Source organism: Patiria miniata, unplaced genomic scaffold, assembly GCF_015706575.1.
Source record: "Patiria miniata isolate m_02_andy unplaced genomic scaffold, ASM1570657v1 HiC_scaffold_28, whole genome shotgun sequence".
NCBI classification, from domain to species: Eukaryota; Metazoa; Echinodermata; class Asteroidea; order Valvatida; family Asterinidae; genus Patiria; species Patiria miniata.
This window is the reverse complement of record NW_024037067.1, coordinates 3,097,138-3,113,445: the sequence shown is the minus strand read 5'-3', so window position 1 is coordinate 3,113,445 and position 16,308 is coordinate 3,097,138. Positions and strand designations below refer to the sequence as shown.

At 40.6% G+C, this 16,308-nt stretch overlaps 3 protein-coding genes and 1 long non-coding RNA gene across 4 annotated transcripts; all 4 read right to left on the bottom strand.

The window, feature by feature from the left end:
- Positions 1 to 37: 37 nt before the first annotated feature.
- On the bottom strand, positions 38 to 7,831 carry LOC119735057 (monocarboxylate transporter 12-like). The gene is made up of 4 exons (XM_038208749.1): positions 7,660 to 7,831; positions 3,901 to 4,044; positions 2,974 to 3,792; positions 38 to 587 (listed from the first exon to the last, which is right to left on the bottom strand). The coding sequence occupies exons 1-4, from the start codon at positions 7,829 to 7,831 to the stop codon at positions 478 to 480; spliced, it is 1,245 nt and encodes a 414-aa protein (XP_038064677.1). The 3' UTR covers positions 38 to 477.
- Positions 7,832 to 7,912: 81 nt separating this feature from the next.
- Positions 7,913 to 8,551, bottom strand: LOC119735056 (ficolin-3-like). The gene has a single exon (XM_038208748.1). The coding sequence runs from the start codon at positions 8,549 to 8,551 to the stop codon at positions 7,913 to 7,915; it is 639 nt and encodes a 212-aa protein (XP_038064676.1).
- A 1,853-nt stretch (positions 8,552 to 10,404) lies between these two features.
- On the bottom strand, positions 10,405 to 12,267 carry LOC119734988. The gene is made up of 3 exons (XR_005272136.1): positions 12,177 to 12,267; positions 11,632 to 11,790; positions 10,405 to 10,839 (listed from the first exon to the last, which is right to left on the bottom strand). It is a non-coding gene; the product is annotated as an uncharacterized LOC119734988 (long non-coding RNA).
- Positions 12,268 to 12,854: 587 nt separating this feature from the next.
- LOC119735055 (low-density lipoprotein receptor class A domain-containing protein 3-like) lies at positions 12,855 to 14,660 on the bottom strand. Its single transcript, XM_038208747.1, has 4 exons — positions 14,579 to 14,660; positions 13,889 to 14,008; positions 13,276 to 13,542; positions 12,855 to 13,018 (listed from the first exon to the last, which is right to left on the bottom strand). Exons 1-4 carry the CDS (start codon positions 14,658 to 14,660, stop codon positions 12,855 to 12,857), a joined length of 633 nt encoding a protein of 210 aa, XP_038064675.1.
- Between the last annotated feature and the right edge of the window lie 1,648 nt (positions 14,661 to 16,308).

Below are 16,308 nucleotides of genomic sequence, written 5' to 3'. Positions count from 1 at the left end.
GTGAAGGTATATACAAGTGGTAAATAAGTTATGGCGGATGTTTATTTGCATATTATGCATAAAATATACACATTATCATTGTAAAATGGCTTTAATGAATTCTTTCACCCTAAGACATATGGGTTTAGATTCCTCGTTTTAATTTATACGATTGGACAAACTCTTTGGGAGATATAGATGGAAATTAAATAATGGAGGATGCTGATTTGCATATTATGCATAAAATACATAATAGAAATGGCTTAAATGAATTTGTTTACCCCCAAACATGGTCTGGACACCTCGATTGATAAGTTTGGGCAAAAGCCTGCATAGATAGAAAACTCATATTTTCCTTGTGCCGGGAACTATTAAAAAATGCTCAAGCGTGCCAAGGTGGCACAATAGCTATCGGAATATTGCCCTACAAGGTCCAAATGACAAGATAATGCAAACACATTTTGTGCGGACCCTAAGCTTCCGTGGACAATCCCCGGACTATCTTTGACGCCATGCCAGCGCCAGTAGAGCAGGCAATGCTAACGCGTTGATCACAGCCAACAGAATAAACGCCAGAGTGTAGCTGCCGTAGATATCGTAAATCAGTCCTGCGGGCAAAACAAAACAAATTGAAGCTTTAACGGAAAACGAGGTAACATGAAAAGAAAGACAGTTATTACAAGTGATTGCAAGAGGCTGCAGTTTTAAATTAAACGGGTTTTACAAAAATAGTCAATTTTAGATATTTCTAATAAAAGTCACCATCCGTTTCAACAGTCTTTAGGCCTATTTAGATTTCTGCTTCTGACGATAAATAAGGGAATAAATGTGTGCTCCGGAGGTTTTTATCACTCGTTTAATACCGCTTAGAGTCTGGGTGCTGATAATTACCCGAGCCGGAGGCGAGGGTAATTATCAGCACCCAGACTCTAAGCGGTATTAAACTCAGTGATAAATACCGACCGAGCACATATTTATTCCCATTCATAAATACCTTATCCGTAAAAAATATCAAATAATTCGTTCAAAAAATCCCGATTTTGTTCAACAAGTTCACTTCATGCTTTTTGAAACATCCCTCTAGCAAAATAATGGAGTGTTCAGCTGGCGAGTAAGATGTAAACAACCCTTTTATGGAGATTGACGCGCGCGTAACATGTTCTGCGCGATGTCACGCAGAACGCACCTGGGGCGTTGCGTTTTGAATTTAGAACTATAAAATTCTGACTCGCTTGTAGTGTTGCGCATGCCTACGTGAGGATTGTGAACGTTCAACCAATGAAACGGTAAGAGGCACTGGATTTTTAGGAGTCCACATTTTATTGTGACACTGGAAAAGTGTTTAAGACCTGGGCCCAATTTCATAGAGCTGCTTAAGCAGAAAATTTGCTTAAGCACGAAAAAACATTGCTTAGTAAAATTAGGTTACCGGCCAAAACTCCATGTGATGTACATTGCTTGTGACTGGTATTTAGCTGTTGTTTACTTAGCATAACAATCACATGGAGTTTTGGCCAGTAACCTGATTTTATTAAGCAAGACGTTTTTGTGCTTCAGCAAATTTTGTGCTTAAGCAGCTCTATGAAATTGGCCCCATCTAGCCATGTCTTTATCATCCGTTTAAGACCGGCCACGTGACGGGCTCTCGACCAATAGGAATAGCTAAACTGTCTGAGGTATTTATGAATAAATGTTTAAAATTGATGGTAAATGTCTGCTAATTTAAGAAGACGCAAAGGGTTTGTGTCATATCAGTGTGGTTAGCCTTGGCAAATTGTACACCGACTAGGAAAAGTTGGCGCTGTTTTTGTGAAGTAGGCTGGTTCCCGGCTAACAAGACTATTTCATCATGATAAATCTGGAATGTCGGGTCAGGGACCCAGAAATGTGGACCGACATGTCTTTGGTGTGCACGTGCGCCGCGCAACTTGAGTGCAGGCTCACTTTGGCAAAGCGTCCTTCAAACTCTCTGTTTCGATGTTGGGGTGATGGCTTGATATGAGCCTTTTTTAGACAGTGTAGAATGGTTCCTGATAATCTCCAGGTTTCTTCAAGTTTTGAATCTATGAGATAGGCGGGAGCAGTGTGTCATGCCTCGGTACTATCTACAGCTTGCACGGGCCCTCAAAGACAGTACAAGTACATATACACGCACGTGCGGGACTGCGCGGCTGATGATAATGACGAGTTGGATACCATCGTTTTTCAAGATACCGGCCTCATCTGTTGTCTGGTAAGTATACATTTCTTTTCATATTTTCACCGTGAGTACTTTTTGGTCTGTATGCAGCCATTCTGTAATGTCACAACAGGTCCATGATGTCGCCAACATTCACCAAAGTCTATAGACATTACGTCCGTCTGTCCACAATAACTAGGTCAGTCTTCCTCCCAAAATACGGGTTTTTTCATCAGTGTGTTTAATACCTGTAGGTTGATTGGTGCATGCACCCTTTTGAATGCCAGATGATCGGATGAGCGCTCATATACTCAACTTGGACTATATTATTTGTACATTTTGTATACGTATTCGTTCATTGTGGTCCACAATTGAAGGGATTGTGTGCCAGCACAAAAAAAGTGATATAAATGTGTGTCCTGACACCCCCCCCCCTTCGCTGTCGAATTCCCAAATTTCAGAATTAACCGTTTCCCGATAATAATTGTACGAGTTAAGCAACATATGAGTATATATTAGTAGTAATTGTATGCCCTTAAGCGTTTGTCTGAGTGTCAGCTAAGACTAGACATGTAACAAAGTCTCCGCGTCATATTTTGAGCTAAAATTATTTAGGCCCAAACGAATTATGACTATTCAATTGTCGACATGTGACACGTGCTGACACTTGTTTTTTTAATCGTCGGACTTCTAGTCTGCCTTTAACAACAAAATGACCCTCGACCAACAGTAAACCTACAGCGTTTCGTTTACTGATGGCATGTATTTTGTTCACATTCAATAATATGCGTAAAAAACTTTCAAATTGACCCTACCTGGAAAGAAGACAAATAATGCCCTGACGAGGCCCGCCTTTAAACCGATCCATCCTAGAGCACTGCCCAGCTGTTCCGCGCCAACAGATTTCTTGGTTAGAACATCCAAAAGAGTATACGTGCAGGAATGGAAACAGCCGTAGATAAAGGCATACACCATGATGGGCCAATACGAGTTTAAGAGCGGATCAATCAAAAAACACGCACAACTACCAATGACTACCAGTCCCATCCAAGCATTTGTGCTGACAACTTGACAACTGTCGAAGAAACAAGCAGCTAGGTTTCCGACTATCTTGCCCACACCGAATATTGATACAAAGATGGCAGCATCGGCTAAAGAGAAGTGTTTGGATTGGTTAACGTTCGGTGCGAAATACACAACCCACGCTGTGGCTGCGACTGTCGTGACGATTGTTACCAGAACTACGAGCCAATAGCCTGGTGAAGTGAACATGTCAGTCTTGAACAGATCCTTGATGGATGTTAGGATGCATCGACATCCATAATCTACTGGACTCGTCTCATCCGCTGAAACATCCTCACTGATTATCTCGTAATCATTAATTTGTATGTTTAGTTTCTTGTTCGGTCTGAGCAATGCTCCACAAACTACAAGATGTGACAACAAGGCACCCAGCAGCATCATGGTCCCTCGCCATCCGTACAATTCTAGAAAACATTGCGTCACAGGCGCGAAGACAACAAATGCCACCGAGGCGCCGCTTGCGCCAATCCCGAAGGCCCTTGTATGGTTCTCAGTGTAACATTGACCAATCAAATCCCTTGTTACAATGTTGGACACGCCTATTGCAGGTGCTGTATGCAATAAAGAAAATGAAACAAAATACAATGAATTTCAAACTGCTGAATCGGCGCGTGTTACTGCCGGTCGATAGCCAAGATGATATTCAGATGCACCCTTACCTGCCAACAGTGCCAGAGCCAAGGTCATGCCAACCAAGTTGGACACTAACGAAGAAACGACGAAAGAAACACCAACAAACAAACCGCTCACCATGACAACCGTCCTCACACCAAATCGTCTTTGTATTGGCGATGCCAGGGGGCCTTTAAAGAAGGAAAAACGCAAGTGATCAATTGCAAGCATACGGATTTTGATTTAACGTATGGTGTTCTAAAACGGACAGGCAAACGTCGTGTGCCTGAGCAAACGTCGTGTGCGTGAGTGTGAAACGTCGTGTGGGTGTTTAAACGTGTGTTTGAGCTTCCGTTGTGTGTGTGACTTGATCTGGTACACGGTACCCTCTGGAGACATGTGCACAATAGGAACAAAAGATTGTACAATGTATACGTCTCCACAGAGCAATTTATATAGGTGAATATACACAAGGTTATCACGAAATAGATATATGGATTTACTCAAAAACTAGGAATTTCCTAGGTGTGTTGATTTGCCGCAAATTGAAGTATTTTATTTTGTATTCTTTGTAACTGCGTTCTAATTAGCAAACATACCGACATTTGTGGAAAAAGGACAAGGGAATATTGGGTATGGCACATTAAGTTTGAAAAATTGTGTGCACAAGTCTATGGGAAAGTCTCGCTAATGACCATTACCGGTATAGTAATAATAATACGTGTAATGGTACCATTAAGGAGACAGGTTATTGTAATTTCTTCGCACGATGGGAGACATCGGTCATTAGGGAAACATTTTCATGTCTCTCTAATGTCACAGCCCCCTTTAGAGGCAACATTTTATTGTCGCCATTAGATTATATTTGTTGCTCGTGGTCTAATTAGTAGACATACCGAAAATTAGTGCACATTTAAGTTTGAAAATTGAAAAAAAAATTGTGCACAAGTCTATTGGGATGTCTCACAAATGTCCAATCCAGGGTGATGACAATTATTATTATTATTAAGTTTGAGTGCCTAGCATTCATAGTTCTCATATTAACCGAATCAGTTTCTTAAAGAAAGATACAACCACGTTCAAAACTTTAAATTAAAAAAAAAAAACAGTATTACCTGCTAAATCTATGAAGCCATCTAAGATAGCAACCATCCATCCAACTAGCCAGGTTTGGCTGTCAAACTGATCTCGTATTGTAGGCAACATCACCGACATTCCTTTGACCATCCCAATCCAGGCGAACCAGCTAATGAATGTTCCCATCACTGCAAACCATCCCAAAGTGTTGTCATGATTTCGAACATGAGAATCTCCCATCGTGTAGCAACTAATGGTTTGTAATATTTTACCGAAGCAAAGGAAGCCGCAGAGATTTTTACAAACGAGTGTTGCCGTGCCGACACAGTTCAACTTGACTCTTGCACAATCGGAACATTTGTTTTCTAATTTCAGATCTCTTCCAGTTGACAGATTTTGTGTAGGCCGCGCCGACCAGTGTCACTGATCCGGTGTGCTTAAATTGCCGATGAGGACATTTCGCTTCAACACGCATGCGCGAAATTGCGCAGTAGTGTACATTTTCGCCAACTTAAGTTGTGTGCTGCGTTCTTTGGGGTTGTACTAATGAACGTTAGATCATCGGTAATTTGGGTACCAGTAAAAAAGTGTACGATGTAGGCCTAGGCCGCGCATATATCTTTTGCTTCGACATGGTGTCGGCAGACATAGCAGTAAGGCTATCGATCGTGTATCATTTTGTATCTCACCAAAGACCGAAGTTAGATTAATTTTCTTTATTCAAATAGTTTTTTTCGGGGGGGGGGGGGGGGGGGGGTTGACAGTTTCCAGCCCACTAGTATAAACATATTTAATGACTAGAGGGGGATTTATACTGATTTGATATGATTTGCAACCGCACAAAAACAATTCTTGCCCAACTGAAGCAAGCATGTGTTTCTGAAAAACGACTTTTTGAAATGATTATCTGGTTGGTTCCTGGGTTCTTTTCTTTTGACAGTGCTCGGGATTTTGTCCCGAAATCATCAGCCATCAAAATTAATGTTCAAAATGAAACACCGAGCTGTACAGTGATAGCGCCCTCTTTTGGAATTAACCCTGCACAAGGAAAAGTAAGAACGATATAAATGAGTATGTGACTGTATTAAACGTGCTCAATTATCCGCTGAATCCGCTTGGAAAAGTTAGCACATCGGATAAGTGAGACCGTTAGTTTCACCGGTGATGCGACCCAGATTCATAAAACAAAAACTCTTTGTTCAGAATCAGTGTATGGCATCGCAAAGGATTCTGGGTGCTTATTCAAGCATTGATGAATGTGATGACTGACATCACAATTGACATCGAACTCTCCTGAATTATACTTGTCAAATTATTTCCACAAATATAACAAAAGACTACTATATAACACCTGATTAAGAATTCAGATTAAAAAGGGTTGTATATTATATTTCCCCAACATGTCAACCTTCTTTGACGATTGATCCACTGCGCCCCCAACTGAGGGCAGTGTGTTATCTGTAGTGTGGACTCGTGTGTATCCTGATGTTTGTGAATTTAATTGTGAAAACGGTGGTAACTTGATTTACAGAGCGATCATGTTTTTGTTTTTTCATAGAAATACATAAACCGTCATGTGGACCCCCTCCTCCCCCTGCTGTGACACCCGAAACAAATCTGACAGTGAATTTTGCAGCGCCCCCCATTGAAAGTATGTACGAGCCCCCCCCCCCCCCCCCCCCCCTCATTGATTTTACGAAGGTCAGTGGCTGGAGAAAAAAGTGTCAACATTTCAGCATTGACTGCTGATAACCTCCCCCCCCCCCCCTCCTGCAAAACATCCTGGATCTGCCCCAAATTTACAGGAAAAGCAGATTGGACAGTATTATAAGATGGAATTTTTGCGTCGGGTGATATAATATAAATCAAAGTAGGTCTTGCCCTTCAAGATTGGACAGGAAACCACAATCGAATCGTTGCTCGACTAGCCCGCCATCACTCGGTTTATTCAACGTCATTGATCATTAAAACGAGACAAACGATCTTGACAATAACTAATACATTAAACTAAGTAAGAATGAATTTGAATTGTATTTTACAATAGAAAGGCTCGATGGATCGTATAGTTTTAGTAATATTCGGTAAAAGAAGACCAAAATAGAGAAAAACCGGGAAGGATGGAATATTCAGAAATGGATTGTTTCCAGTTTTTGTGCCACAATAGTGTCACTATGGTTCGCATGGGCCTATTTTTCAATCGTCTCTTTTTCAGGAATGATTCAGTAAAATTAGCATGCAACGTTTCTTCATGAGCTGTACCATCTTTAAAATGAAAACAAAAGACAGTCACTTGACATTTTGCGTAATCATTTCCTCCTTCGGTGGTTTGTTAAAAGTCAGCAAAGTTATTTACAAAATAAACATGCGTTTCAATCCGTGAGCACACAGACAAGATTGCTATCTTTCTTACAATTCTATTTCGATTTTAAACACTGGAGTAATTTCCATGAGAATCCTTTCAGTTCCAAATAGCAAAGTGGAGAGTCAAATTTCATGATGTGTGCCAGTGGTATTTTGATGTTTAATGTCGGCAAAAACAATATCAGTTCGATAAAAAGTGTAAAATTAAATGTTTATAAAGGCGTTCCATATGGTAATTCGAACAAGATTTATTTCATGTTTCTCAATTCTCGTTGAGGGTTTTCCTTACGGTTTGATCACCAGACGCATTTTCATGCTGCAGGCTTTAAGGGAATGCGACTCGCCTCTCCACTTGTCCCACAAAATACCGTCAACCTCGGTGCCAGTATTTCCACCAGGGACATACACGCCATTCAAGTGAGCCACATCACAGTCATCAAACCACCACGCCCCATCACGATCGTTGGCACAGTTTCGTCCCGATCTCCCATCATTGTCGTTGTCCTTTGTCGTAAACGGCCATCCGTCGTGGTATCTCATTGCGTTCCCTGCAGTGCTGCTGTCGTCATATTGGTCAATATGAAGGGTGAAGTTGTCTCCGGAGATTTTGAAGTCTCCGTACTAAGCCCAAGCCGTGCTTCCATTCCAGTCCTCCAGATCAACCCGTAGCTCCCACTTTCCCTGACAACCGTCAGCGGTAAGTTTGGCCAAGTTGTCATTTCCGAGCCAGAACTCACCGGACAGATCGCCAAAGCCAGACTGGTACTCGGCCCAGTTAAGGTAGAAGTCCACACTGCCATCTTGTCGCCTCTGAAAGACGATCCATCCCCCGCCGTCAGTTTCCATGTCGCAGTAGACCTGTAAACCATCGCACCAGCCATCTGGGTAGATCGTATAAACACCGCTGGAGTTGAAGCCCGCCTTAGTAAGAGTTTGGCAATTTCGTCGGAATTGAGGACATGGGAGCATTGCCGTGCATTCACGTGGGCCAAAGTACTCACTGCCTTCATGTTCAAGGAATGCATCTGGGTGCTCATATCTCGTGGCCCTGTTGAGTTCACACAAGGAATTATCCTTGTAGAAGTTAAAAGATCTGCACTTCTGATCTGCGCTGCAGTCTCTTCCGCAGATGACTCTTGAACCGACAGTTTTCGTTGTGTAGTTGACGTTTTTCAGAGCTCTGTTTTTGCAAGCATAAAACGTCTGTTGACGTCTGCAAGGAGGCGTACATCCGGCAGTCACACAAGAGACAGTCGCCATAAAAACAAACATGAACACAAGACGAGCATTTTGAAGATGACTAGTAGGATTTGCCATATTTCAAGTTTATAATCGGAACAGTTGTGAACATTTAAAGGTGTCAATAAATTTTCATGAGCTGCAGAATTAACGGAGGATTCAAAACACTTTTTTTCTGACAAAATGTTCAGTTGGTAGTGAGAGCTTTCACGAGAACTGCCTCAAGCCCACAGAGCTGCGTGCTATCAGCGCAAAGGCGGTCGACTATTCCTGGGATGTGATTGGCTATCCGAAACGCGCACTGCCGTTATGGTTGAAGACGATTGGTCCAGGCTCATCCATTATGCAAATTGGGGGCAACTCGCGATCGTATAATATACGGCATCCATTAAGTATCTCATTAATATTTTACCTGGTTTTATCCAGTTCGGTTAAAAACGATAACGTGAAGTCTCCCATTATTCATCTCCCCTGAAAATTCAATTGAAGCAAAATGCTGCACACAGCACACTGTGTGACGACGTACTATTGATTTTTATTTTTAAAAATATCAAAATCGGTTTAAAAGAGAAACCTTGGCCTGGATTTCTTAGGGCCATTTTCAATTGCCAGGATCTGAATCATTGCACAACGCATAACGTGTTTTGGAAGGGGATTTCGCACGACCGGATCGGAGCTAGGGCTGGACCAATAATATTATTTATGAAAGGAGACACATTGGCTGCAACGCGCATTGTATCATAATTATGGGCAATTGGGCATTTACTTCGGTCATCAATTTTGCTGTAGGCTTAATTGTTCGATTTACTGTATAGATAAAGGGACGCGTATCACAGGACAATAGGCCAATATGCTTGCTCAAGTACTGGGGGATATTAACGTCGAAATTGTTAAAGCAATCACCAATCTTCAGTCCATTAAGTGATCCATTTTGTCAAGTGGGAAATGTAGCTCGGTTTGTGCCTTTGTGGACAATAACTGCCGCATGATGAATGAATGTCAACTTATAATCCAGCAATTTTTCATAAATGGTAAATAAAAGTACAGTCCCCGCAAAAACTCACCCATCAAAGACTATTGTACCATGTGTAAATAGAATGAACATCATCTCCACTAAATCTAGCAATTTGTTTTTTTTTCAAAGTTGGAATTTATTGCCAAAAAAAGGGCAAGCCTTGAATAACCAAGTGCAAAAAGTAACCGAATGTGACATAAACAAAATTGTTTTGTACAATAAGTATAAATATCGTACATAATGAGATATTTTGACAAAACTCATACAGAAATTTACATCAGAAAATTATAACGGGAAAAAGCAAATTTTGTTAGGATTAGATATCAGAGTTAGTTTGTGGTGACCCTTTAAATAAAACGTTCAACACACCAAGAGTGCACGAGTCACTGCTGCAAAAATAATTCATGAAATGTAGCTTAAAAGGTTGCCCACAAAGCTTTTGTTTTGGGAATGGGTATAAATGAAATCTTGTACTTATAGTCCAGAATGGAGATCCACTGTTGAAATGCTGCAGACTTCCCGCTTTGTACAAGAGTTCATTCAAAATGTTCAATCTACAAGATTTGCAGCTAAATATTTGGGAAGTCTTTCGTTTGATTACAATAATAAATGTCTTGATAAAATGCATTTTTTTTCATCATAATATAGTACATTTTTTGCCATTTGACGAGGAAGCATCTATGTTAAGGTTGCCTCATTGATGTTTTCTTTGCTTTTTCTTCATCAAATAGAATTGTCAGCTAGTTGGTCCATGCCATCGATCGATGCCTGGATATTGTGTAAGACAGCAGCATGGGCAGCATCATACGCCATTTGGATTCCTCTCGTTGAAGACAGAAGTAGCTATAGGATCAGGAGATCACACAGATATCCATAGGAACAAGGAAATGACTAAAACTCAACTGGAACTTGTTTTCTATCAAAGTACATGTAAGTAATTTGAACTTCTGTATTGCTAAATTTTCTGATTTAAAACTAACACTTGCACAATACTAAGTTTATAGTCAAAAGAAAAGGCGCAGCTTCAGACCAGTTTTGTTTCGAGGTAAACATTTGCAGGCCGTAATTTTCGGAATGTTAAAATTGAAGGTCAATTTTTTTTTTAAATATATTTCTTGTCATTTTGGTGCACATATTGAGGTATACTTGATTTGGTTTGAGGTAGGGTGTATAAGAGCCCCCCTCCCAGCAAGAAAACACTTTCCTCGGCCGTCTTCTTTGGATTCTTGGCCGTCAGTGCTAGGCTCGTTCGTCGGTTGGACTTGTTGGGTTTAATCAAATTCAATGCTCGCTCCTGTGAAAGGAAAAGGAAGAAAATACCAAGACAGTTATAAACATACAACCGTTAACTGGCAGATAATTGCAGAGACAGAAAACATCCCACTCTCCATTCCACCCCACCCCTATCAAAATAACCCACGATTTCCTTCTGACTTTTATCATCTTCTGTTAATTTCCCATCGATTTACAGATAGACCAGCACCTTTGGTTGGCTAACATGTATTACTAGGCCGGCCGGCCACGGTGACACGTTATTATCAAGAGTTATACTTGTTTGGGGAGACAGGGTAGATTAAGGAGGGATTTGAATGTCTCCTAATGCTTCAAGTCCTATTTCTAGGCCAAAGTTTAATGTCGCAAATAGGCTATTAATCGATTTCTCGTGATGCAAAACCCAAATTTACAAAGCTTGGTAAGGGTAGGATAAGGTAAAGGTTAGGGGTCATTTAAAAGTTAGGATTTTTTCGTGCACAAGTGGGAATGTCCCCCTGTAAAAGCTACCATTTCCAAAAATAATACTTATTGTCATCATTGTTATTTCTAGAACTTAAATTAACGATTCAAAAGAGACAATACGTAAGAAAATCACTCCGAAATAATACTCAGGTTTAAGTTGGCGTTGTGGTCAGGATTTGGAATATGATTCAGTACGTGAAAAATAAGCTTTCGGTGTATTTATTTGAGTACATTATGTATGGTCTGAGTTTGGCTTTGGATAAAGTTTAGGGTTGAGTTGAAGATTGCTCCGGGTCGTAGTTTCTACTCCATGCCTATTCGAGTATGGACATTAAGTGTATATACTTACCGTGGTCTCCGTTCACTTCAGTCGTTGGCCTGCTCACTTTCCTTTTCTTCTTCGACTGCCAAACCCAGCCACCAATAAGGAGGCCGATAATGGCCACACCACCCAAGGAGCAGAAAACACTGATGAGGATTATGTCTGTTTGAGACAGGCCGGGCTTGTCTGTGGGAGAACAGGCGGGACAGAAATGTGTCGTCATTTTGATCATGGTTGTACGCAGTTCCAGAGGTGCCATTTTAGATTCGTGGATGATTCTTTTATCTAAGGATCATGTGACCAACCTGGATGTGAATGGTCACTTGTACAGTTTGTAAAAGTATATGTGTATCTTTCACGGCACGTCTAGTACATGAAATAACATTGTCGCAAAGGTATATAGCGCATGGCGGAGGTTGTTCGATGCTTCACTCCGATTGAGAATTGAATCCCTCTGGAAAGCCGGACAATATAATCAATCCATTTCGCTAAGTAAACATTGTTAATTGGCACGATAACGAACGAGATTTCTTTGATAATAATAAGGGCCGGTAAAATTGAGTGTCATCTACCTGTGGGTGGCTGGTAGTCATCTGGTTTGAACAGGATGTATTCGTCTCCTTTATTTGGCACCAATAGGTATCCCTTCCTGGCCTGTCTGCAACAGTAAAACTCGGAATTGTAAACGGAGAAATCAAAAGCAACGCATTGGTCGTTCGGATCGTGTTTCCAGGCTCGACACAGAGATGCACAAGTATTCGGTGTATTTACCAAGTCTTTCCTCATCACGGAAGAGTCGTTGAGACGCACGTCGAAGAACGGATTGTATTCAATGACATATTCATCTATGTAAAAAAAAAAAACACACACACACACACAATAAAGAAAGGAAAAAGTAGGTGAAATAAAGAAATAAAAGGATTATCTTGTCGGTTGTAACAAATTGATTGACACCTCATGCAGCGCACAATTCTTAGCTCATACGCTAAAATGTGCCCCTCTCGTGATGGAGACGTTGTCATGGACAGTGCACAAGTACGCCCTCAACGGTGACAAAGCGGCATTACAGATATTTTTAATGCCATTCAAGCTCTTCCAAACGTGTTGTTAACTTTATTCCCAAGAGGGAGATATTTGCCTATTTGAGATATAGCAGACACATTAGGACTGCGTTGTTTGGTTTAGGTACAGTTTTTGTATTTACCCAAACCATATAGCGCCCTCCCATCGTGTCCACAATCTCAAATAGGCTATGGTGCTAACAAGTACTTATAACAAGAGTCTGCAAACTCACCACAATACAACTCGTCGCTCCTCCCGTAGCAATCGTGAGCACCGTTGCATTTGGAACTATGAGGAACACAGGCACCACGTCGACACGTGTAGCGACCATCACTTTCACAATCGTTATCCTCTGGAAGCAAGAAAAAAATACAAAATCATCCCCCAAAACGACAAGGATTATAACATCAAATGCTAATGATTATGTATTGTGTGTTAGCATGTCTAACATTAATTGGTACAATAAAAGATAATCACCAATCATGCACATTACGTTTTATATATTATGTGAGCAATTGCAAAGTTTATGCGACCCCGCGGCCCGAGCACTAGCCAATCAAGTATGAGTTCGTGAAAAAGTGACGAAATAAGTGTCATCTATACTAGTACCTGTTGGGAAGTTATGATCTGGTGCGAAGTGGACGTATCCTTCTTCTTCATTAGGCACCAATTCGTATCCCTTTCTGGCGCGCTTGCACAGGTAATAAGAATTGTAAACGGAGATATCAAAGGCAACGCATTGGTCGTTCGGATCGGGAGTCCATTCCCGACACAGCCGTGCACAAGTCTCAGGTGTATCTACCGTACTTTGCTGCATAACGGAAGAGTCGTTGAGACGCACGTCGAAGAACGGATTGTATTCAATGATATATTTATCTGTGTGAACAAAAACCAATGAAATTTAATTGAATAAACAAAGAAGTGAAATGCCTCACTCAGACGCTAAAAATGTGTCTCTCTCATTATGAAGACCTTATGGTGGATTTGAGTTATCAACGGTAACAAAGATACAAATTTTAAGTATTGCAGATATTGTTTAACAACCTTGGCATTCAAATTCTGCCAATCGCACTTCAGTTCTGCCAAGTGCGTTTCAGTTCTGCCAAACGCGAAATTAATCCAATGGCGTTTAAATTAAGCCAAACGCATTTCGATTCTTCCAATTCTTGTGTATCTTTAAAAGAGAGATATAGATATGGTGCTCCCAAGTACTATAACTCACCACAATACAACTCATCGCTCTGCCCGAAGCAATCGGCAGCACCATTGCATTTCAAACTGTAAGGAATACAGCTACCATTTCGACACATGTAGCGACCATCACTTGCACAATCGCTTTTCTCTGTAAACAAGGATAATAGCATTGAAAATACACACAATGTATGATAATGATTTTTGTTCTGCTAGGTATCGTGTGGTTAGAATTTCTAACATTGGTACATAAAAGATGATCACTTTGCATGCGCTCATGGAGCCCTCCATTAATGGCGAATTGTGCATCCCCCGAAACGACAAGGATTATAAATGCTAATGATTATGTATTGTACATGTATTGTGTGCTTAGCATGTCTAAAATTGGTACATAATCACCATGCATGCACTAGTCTGAGTATCACCTGTTGTCCACCAGAGCCCCTTCCTAACGTTTTATATAAGTTTGAGTACAGACATTTCACGACGAATTTAAACATTCAACCATAAAGACACGTCCTTTCCCTATGATTCAACTATACACAACTTCCAATCAATATATCATGCCTATATGGGTAAAGCTAAACAAAAGAGTCCGTGTCAAGTACTAGTTTTTTGGGTTTTTTGGGTTAGTCAGTTTCACATTTAAATAACATTCATTTGATAATGAAGTATATTTTTATAGCGAGTCTTAGATTTCTTTTGGTTCACGAGTACCTACCTTGAAAAGACTGGCTGGTCCGTATCTGGGTCACGACCAGCACAAGACCCAAGGCTGTAGCGACAACACCTGGCAAACCCATGCTATTGAAATCACCGTCTCTGCCAACAAATTAAGACAAAATCTAATTCAATGCCGACAAAATTATACCAAAGCTTGAAATTATAAATTCGCGGATTCTGAAGTAAGGTGTCGATGTATGGTTCTGAGAAGAAGCAAAGGAGTGGTTTTTAATTTTGATTAGGAAGTTTTGGCCAATATGTTCTGACCGTCATCGAAAAGCCGTCATTGCATCGAAACGTTCACATCATCTTGGCCGTATCTGGAAATAGCCGTTATACTTCTAGGCTCACATTGCATATCAGTATTCCCAAAAATGTACTAGGAAAAACTGGCAGTGAGCAATTCGATATTCAGTCTGAATAAATCTCGAATGCAACTCTAACCTTCCGGAAATGTTTCAGCAAATTGTGCAGTTGCAGGATGATCGCATGCCAACATGCACGCCACTTTCTGGTCTGAACTGGCACTGTGATCTCCAATCCACATTTAAATACTGCGTGAGCGTGAACTTTGGAACACGTTTGACATCACAAATTAAAGCTATACTGACGCCTGAAAATTACTAGTAAAAATCCACAACGTGAGTCATCCACAATGTTCGCAGTACTAAGCCAAACTTTTCTAATACTCGAAATTCGTGAATGGCCATAATACTTCACAAAATGACATTGTAATTTCTTTGCAGTGGCCATGCATGTATTTATCCCGTCAACGCAATAATTACGAGTTACTGTTTAAACAACATTGCTCGGTAAAAATCGACTGTTTGTTGGTCAGGGTTGTCGATTAAGTCCGTTGGTCGATTGTTTAGTCGATTGGTGTCATATTGTGTCTTGAATAAAAAATTACAACAGAGAAATTCAGTTTCGGTTATTCATGATCCTGTAAATAGTTTAAAGGTTATATATTCAATGACTTTAATAATGGTTCGTTTTGCAATTTGTCTTAAAAAAATATATAACTGACTGGCAGAGAAAGGCACGTTGATCCAGTTATCAAATCGTTGATAAGGACACGTTGAAGCCTACCTTATGCGGCAAAAGACTTGATCGGTTTTTCTTATTCAAGCTAGCTGCAGCGATTCGATTTCGACAGGCTGCATAGCCACTATTATAAAAAACGCATGACACAAGCCCCGGCGTGGGACGGGATGTGACTGCTGTAAGTATATGCACGAATACCCATCAACCACGTTGGAGTATCGGACTCCAAGGCTGCAAATGATTAATGATAAAAGGGCTTGGTTCTGTCAAATATGTTCTATTCTAACGTCATAAACATGAATAAAACTGCTGCAGAATGCTCTCTGACTGGATTGACCTGATTATTATCAAATCAAAGCAAATTAAGTCGGCCTGAGGTTGCGATCTTAACAGGATCTTCAGAGGCAAAGTCGTCAGAGTGTAACGTCAGGGTTTCCTCTTTACTCGTTGAACCCCAAACCAAGCTCCACTCGCAAAACTCTCTTTCGACCAAACCTTTCTGCATGGACAAGATGATAGTTACCTTTAAATGGGTAATTAATTAACCCAGTTTAGATTATTTATTATTGAATGTTATCATTGAACTTGTGACTCTGTTTTTTTTTTTGTGGAAAGCTATTTGAAGTGTGGTAAGGATCGCCATGTACTTTGCACCTTCCCCTTATCAAAATATAGCCACACCCC

Excerpts from the sequence above, each read along its gene's own strand:
- LOC119735055 (XM_038208747.1), bottom strand. The coding sequence starts at position 14,660 with ATGGGTTTGCCAGGTGTTGTCGCTACAGCCTTGGGTCTTGTGCTGGTC. Across the intron at positions 13,543-13,888 it reads GAGCGATGAGTTGTATTGTG|ATAAATATATCATTGAATAC; the intron begins GTGAGTTATAGT and ends TTGTTCACACAG. Across the intron at positions 13,019-13,275 it reads AGATCATAACTTCCCAACAG|AGGATAACGATTGTGAAAGT; the intron begins GTACTAGTATAG and ends TCTTGCTTCCAG.
- LOC119735056 (XM_038208748.1), bottom strand. The coding sequence starts at position 8,551 with ATGGCGACTGTCTCTTGTGTGACTGCCGGATGTACGCCTCCTTGCAGA.
- LOC119735057 (XM_038208749.1), bottom strand. The coding sequence starts at position 7,831 with ATGAGATACCACGACGGATGGCCGTTTACGACAAAGGACAACGACAAT. Across the intron at positions 3,793-3,900 it reads GGCTCTGGCACTGTTGGCAG|CACCTGCAATAGGCGTGTCC; the intron begins GTAAGGGTGCAT and ends TATTGCATACAG. Across the intron at positions 588-2,973 it reads ATTATTTGTCTTCTTTCCAG|GACTGATTTACGATATCTAC; the intron begins GTAGGGTCAATT and ends TTTTGCCCGCAG.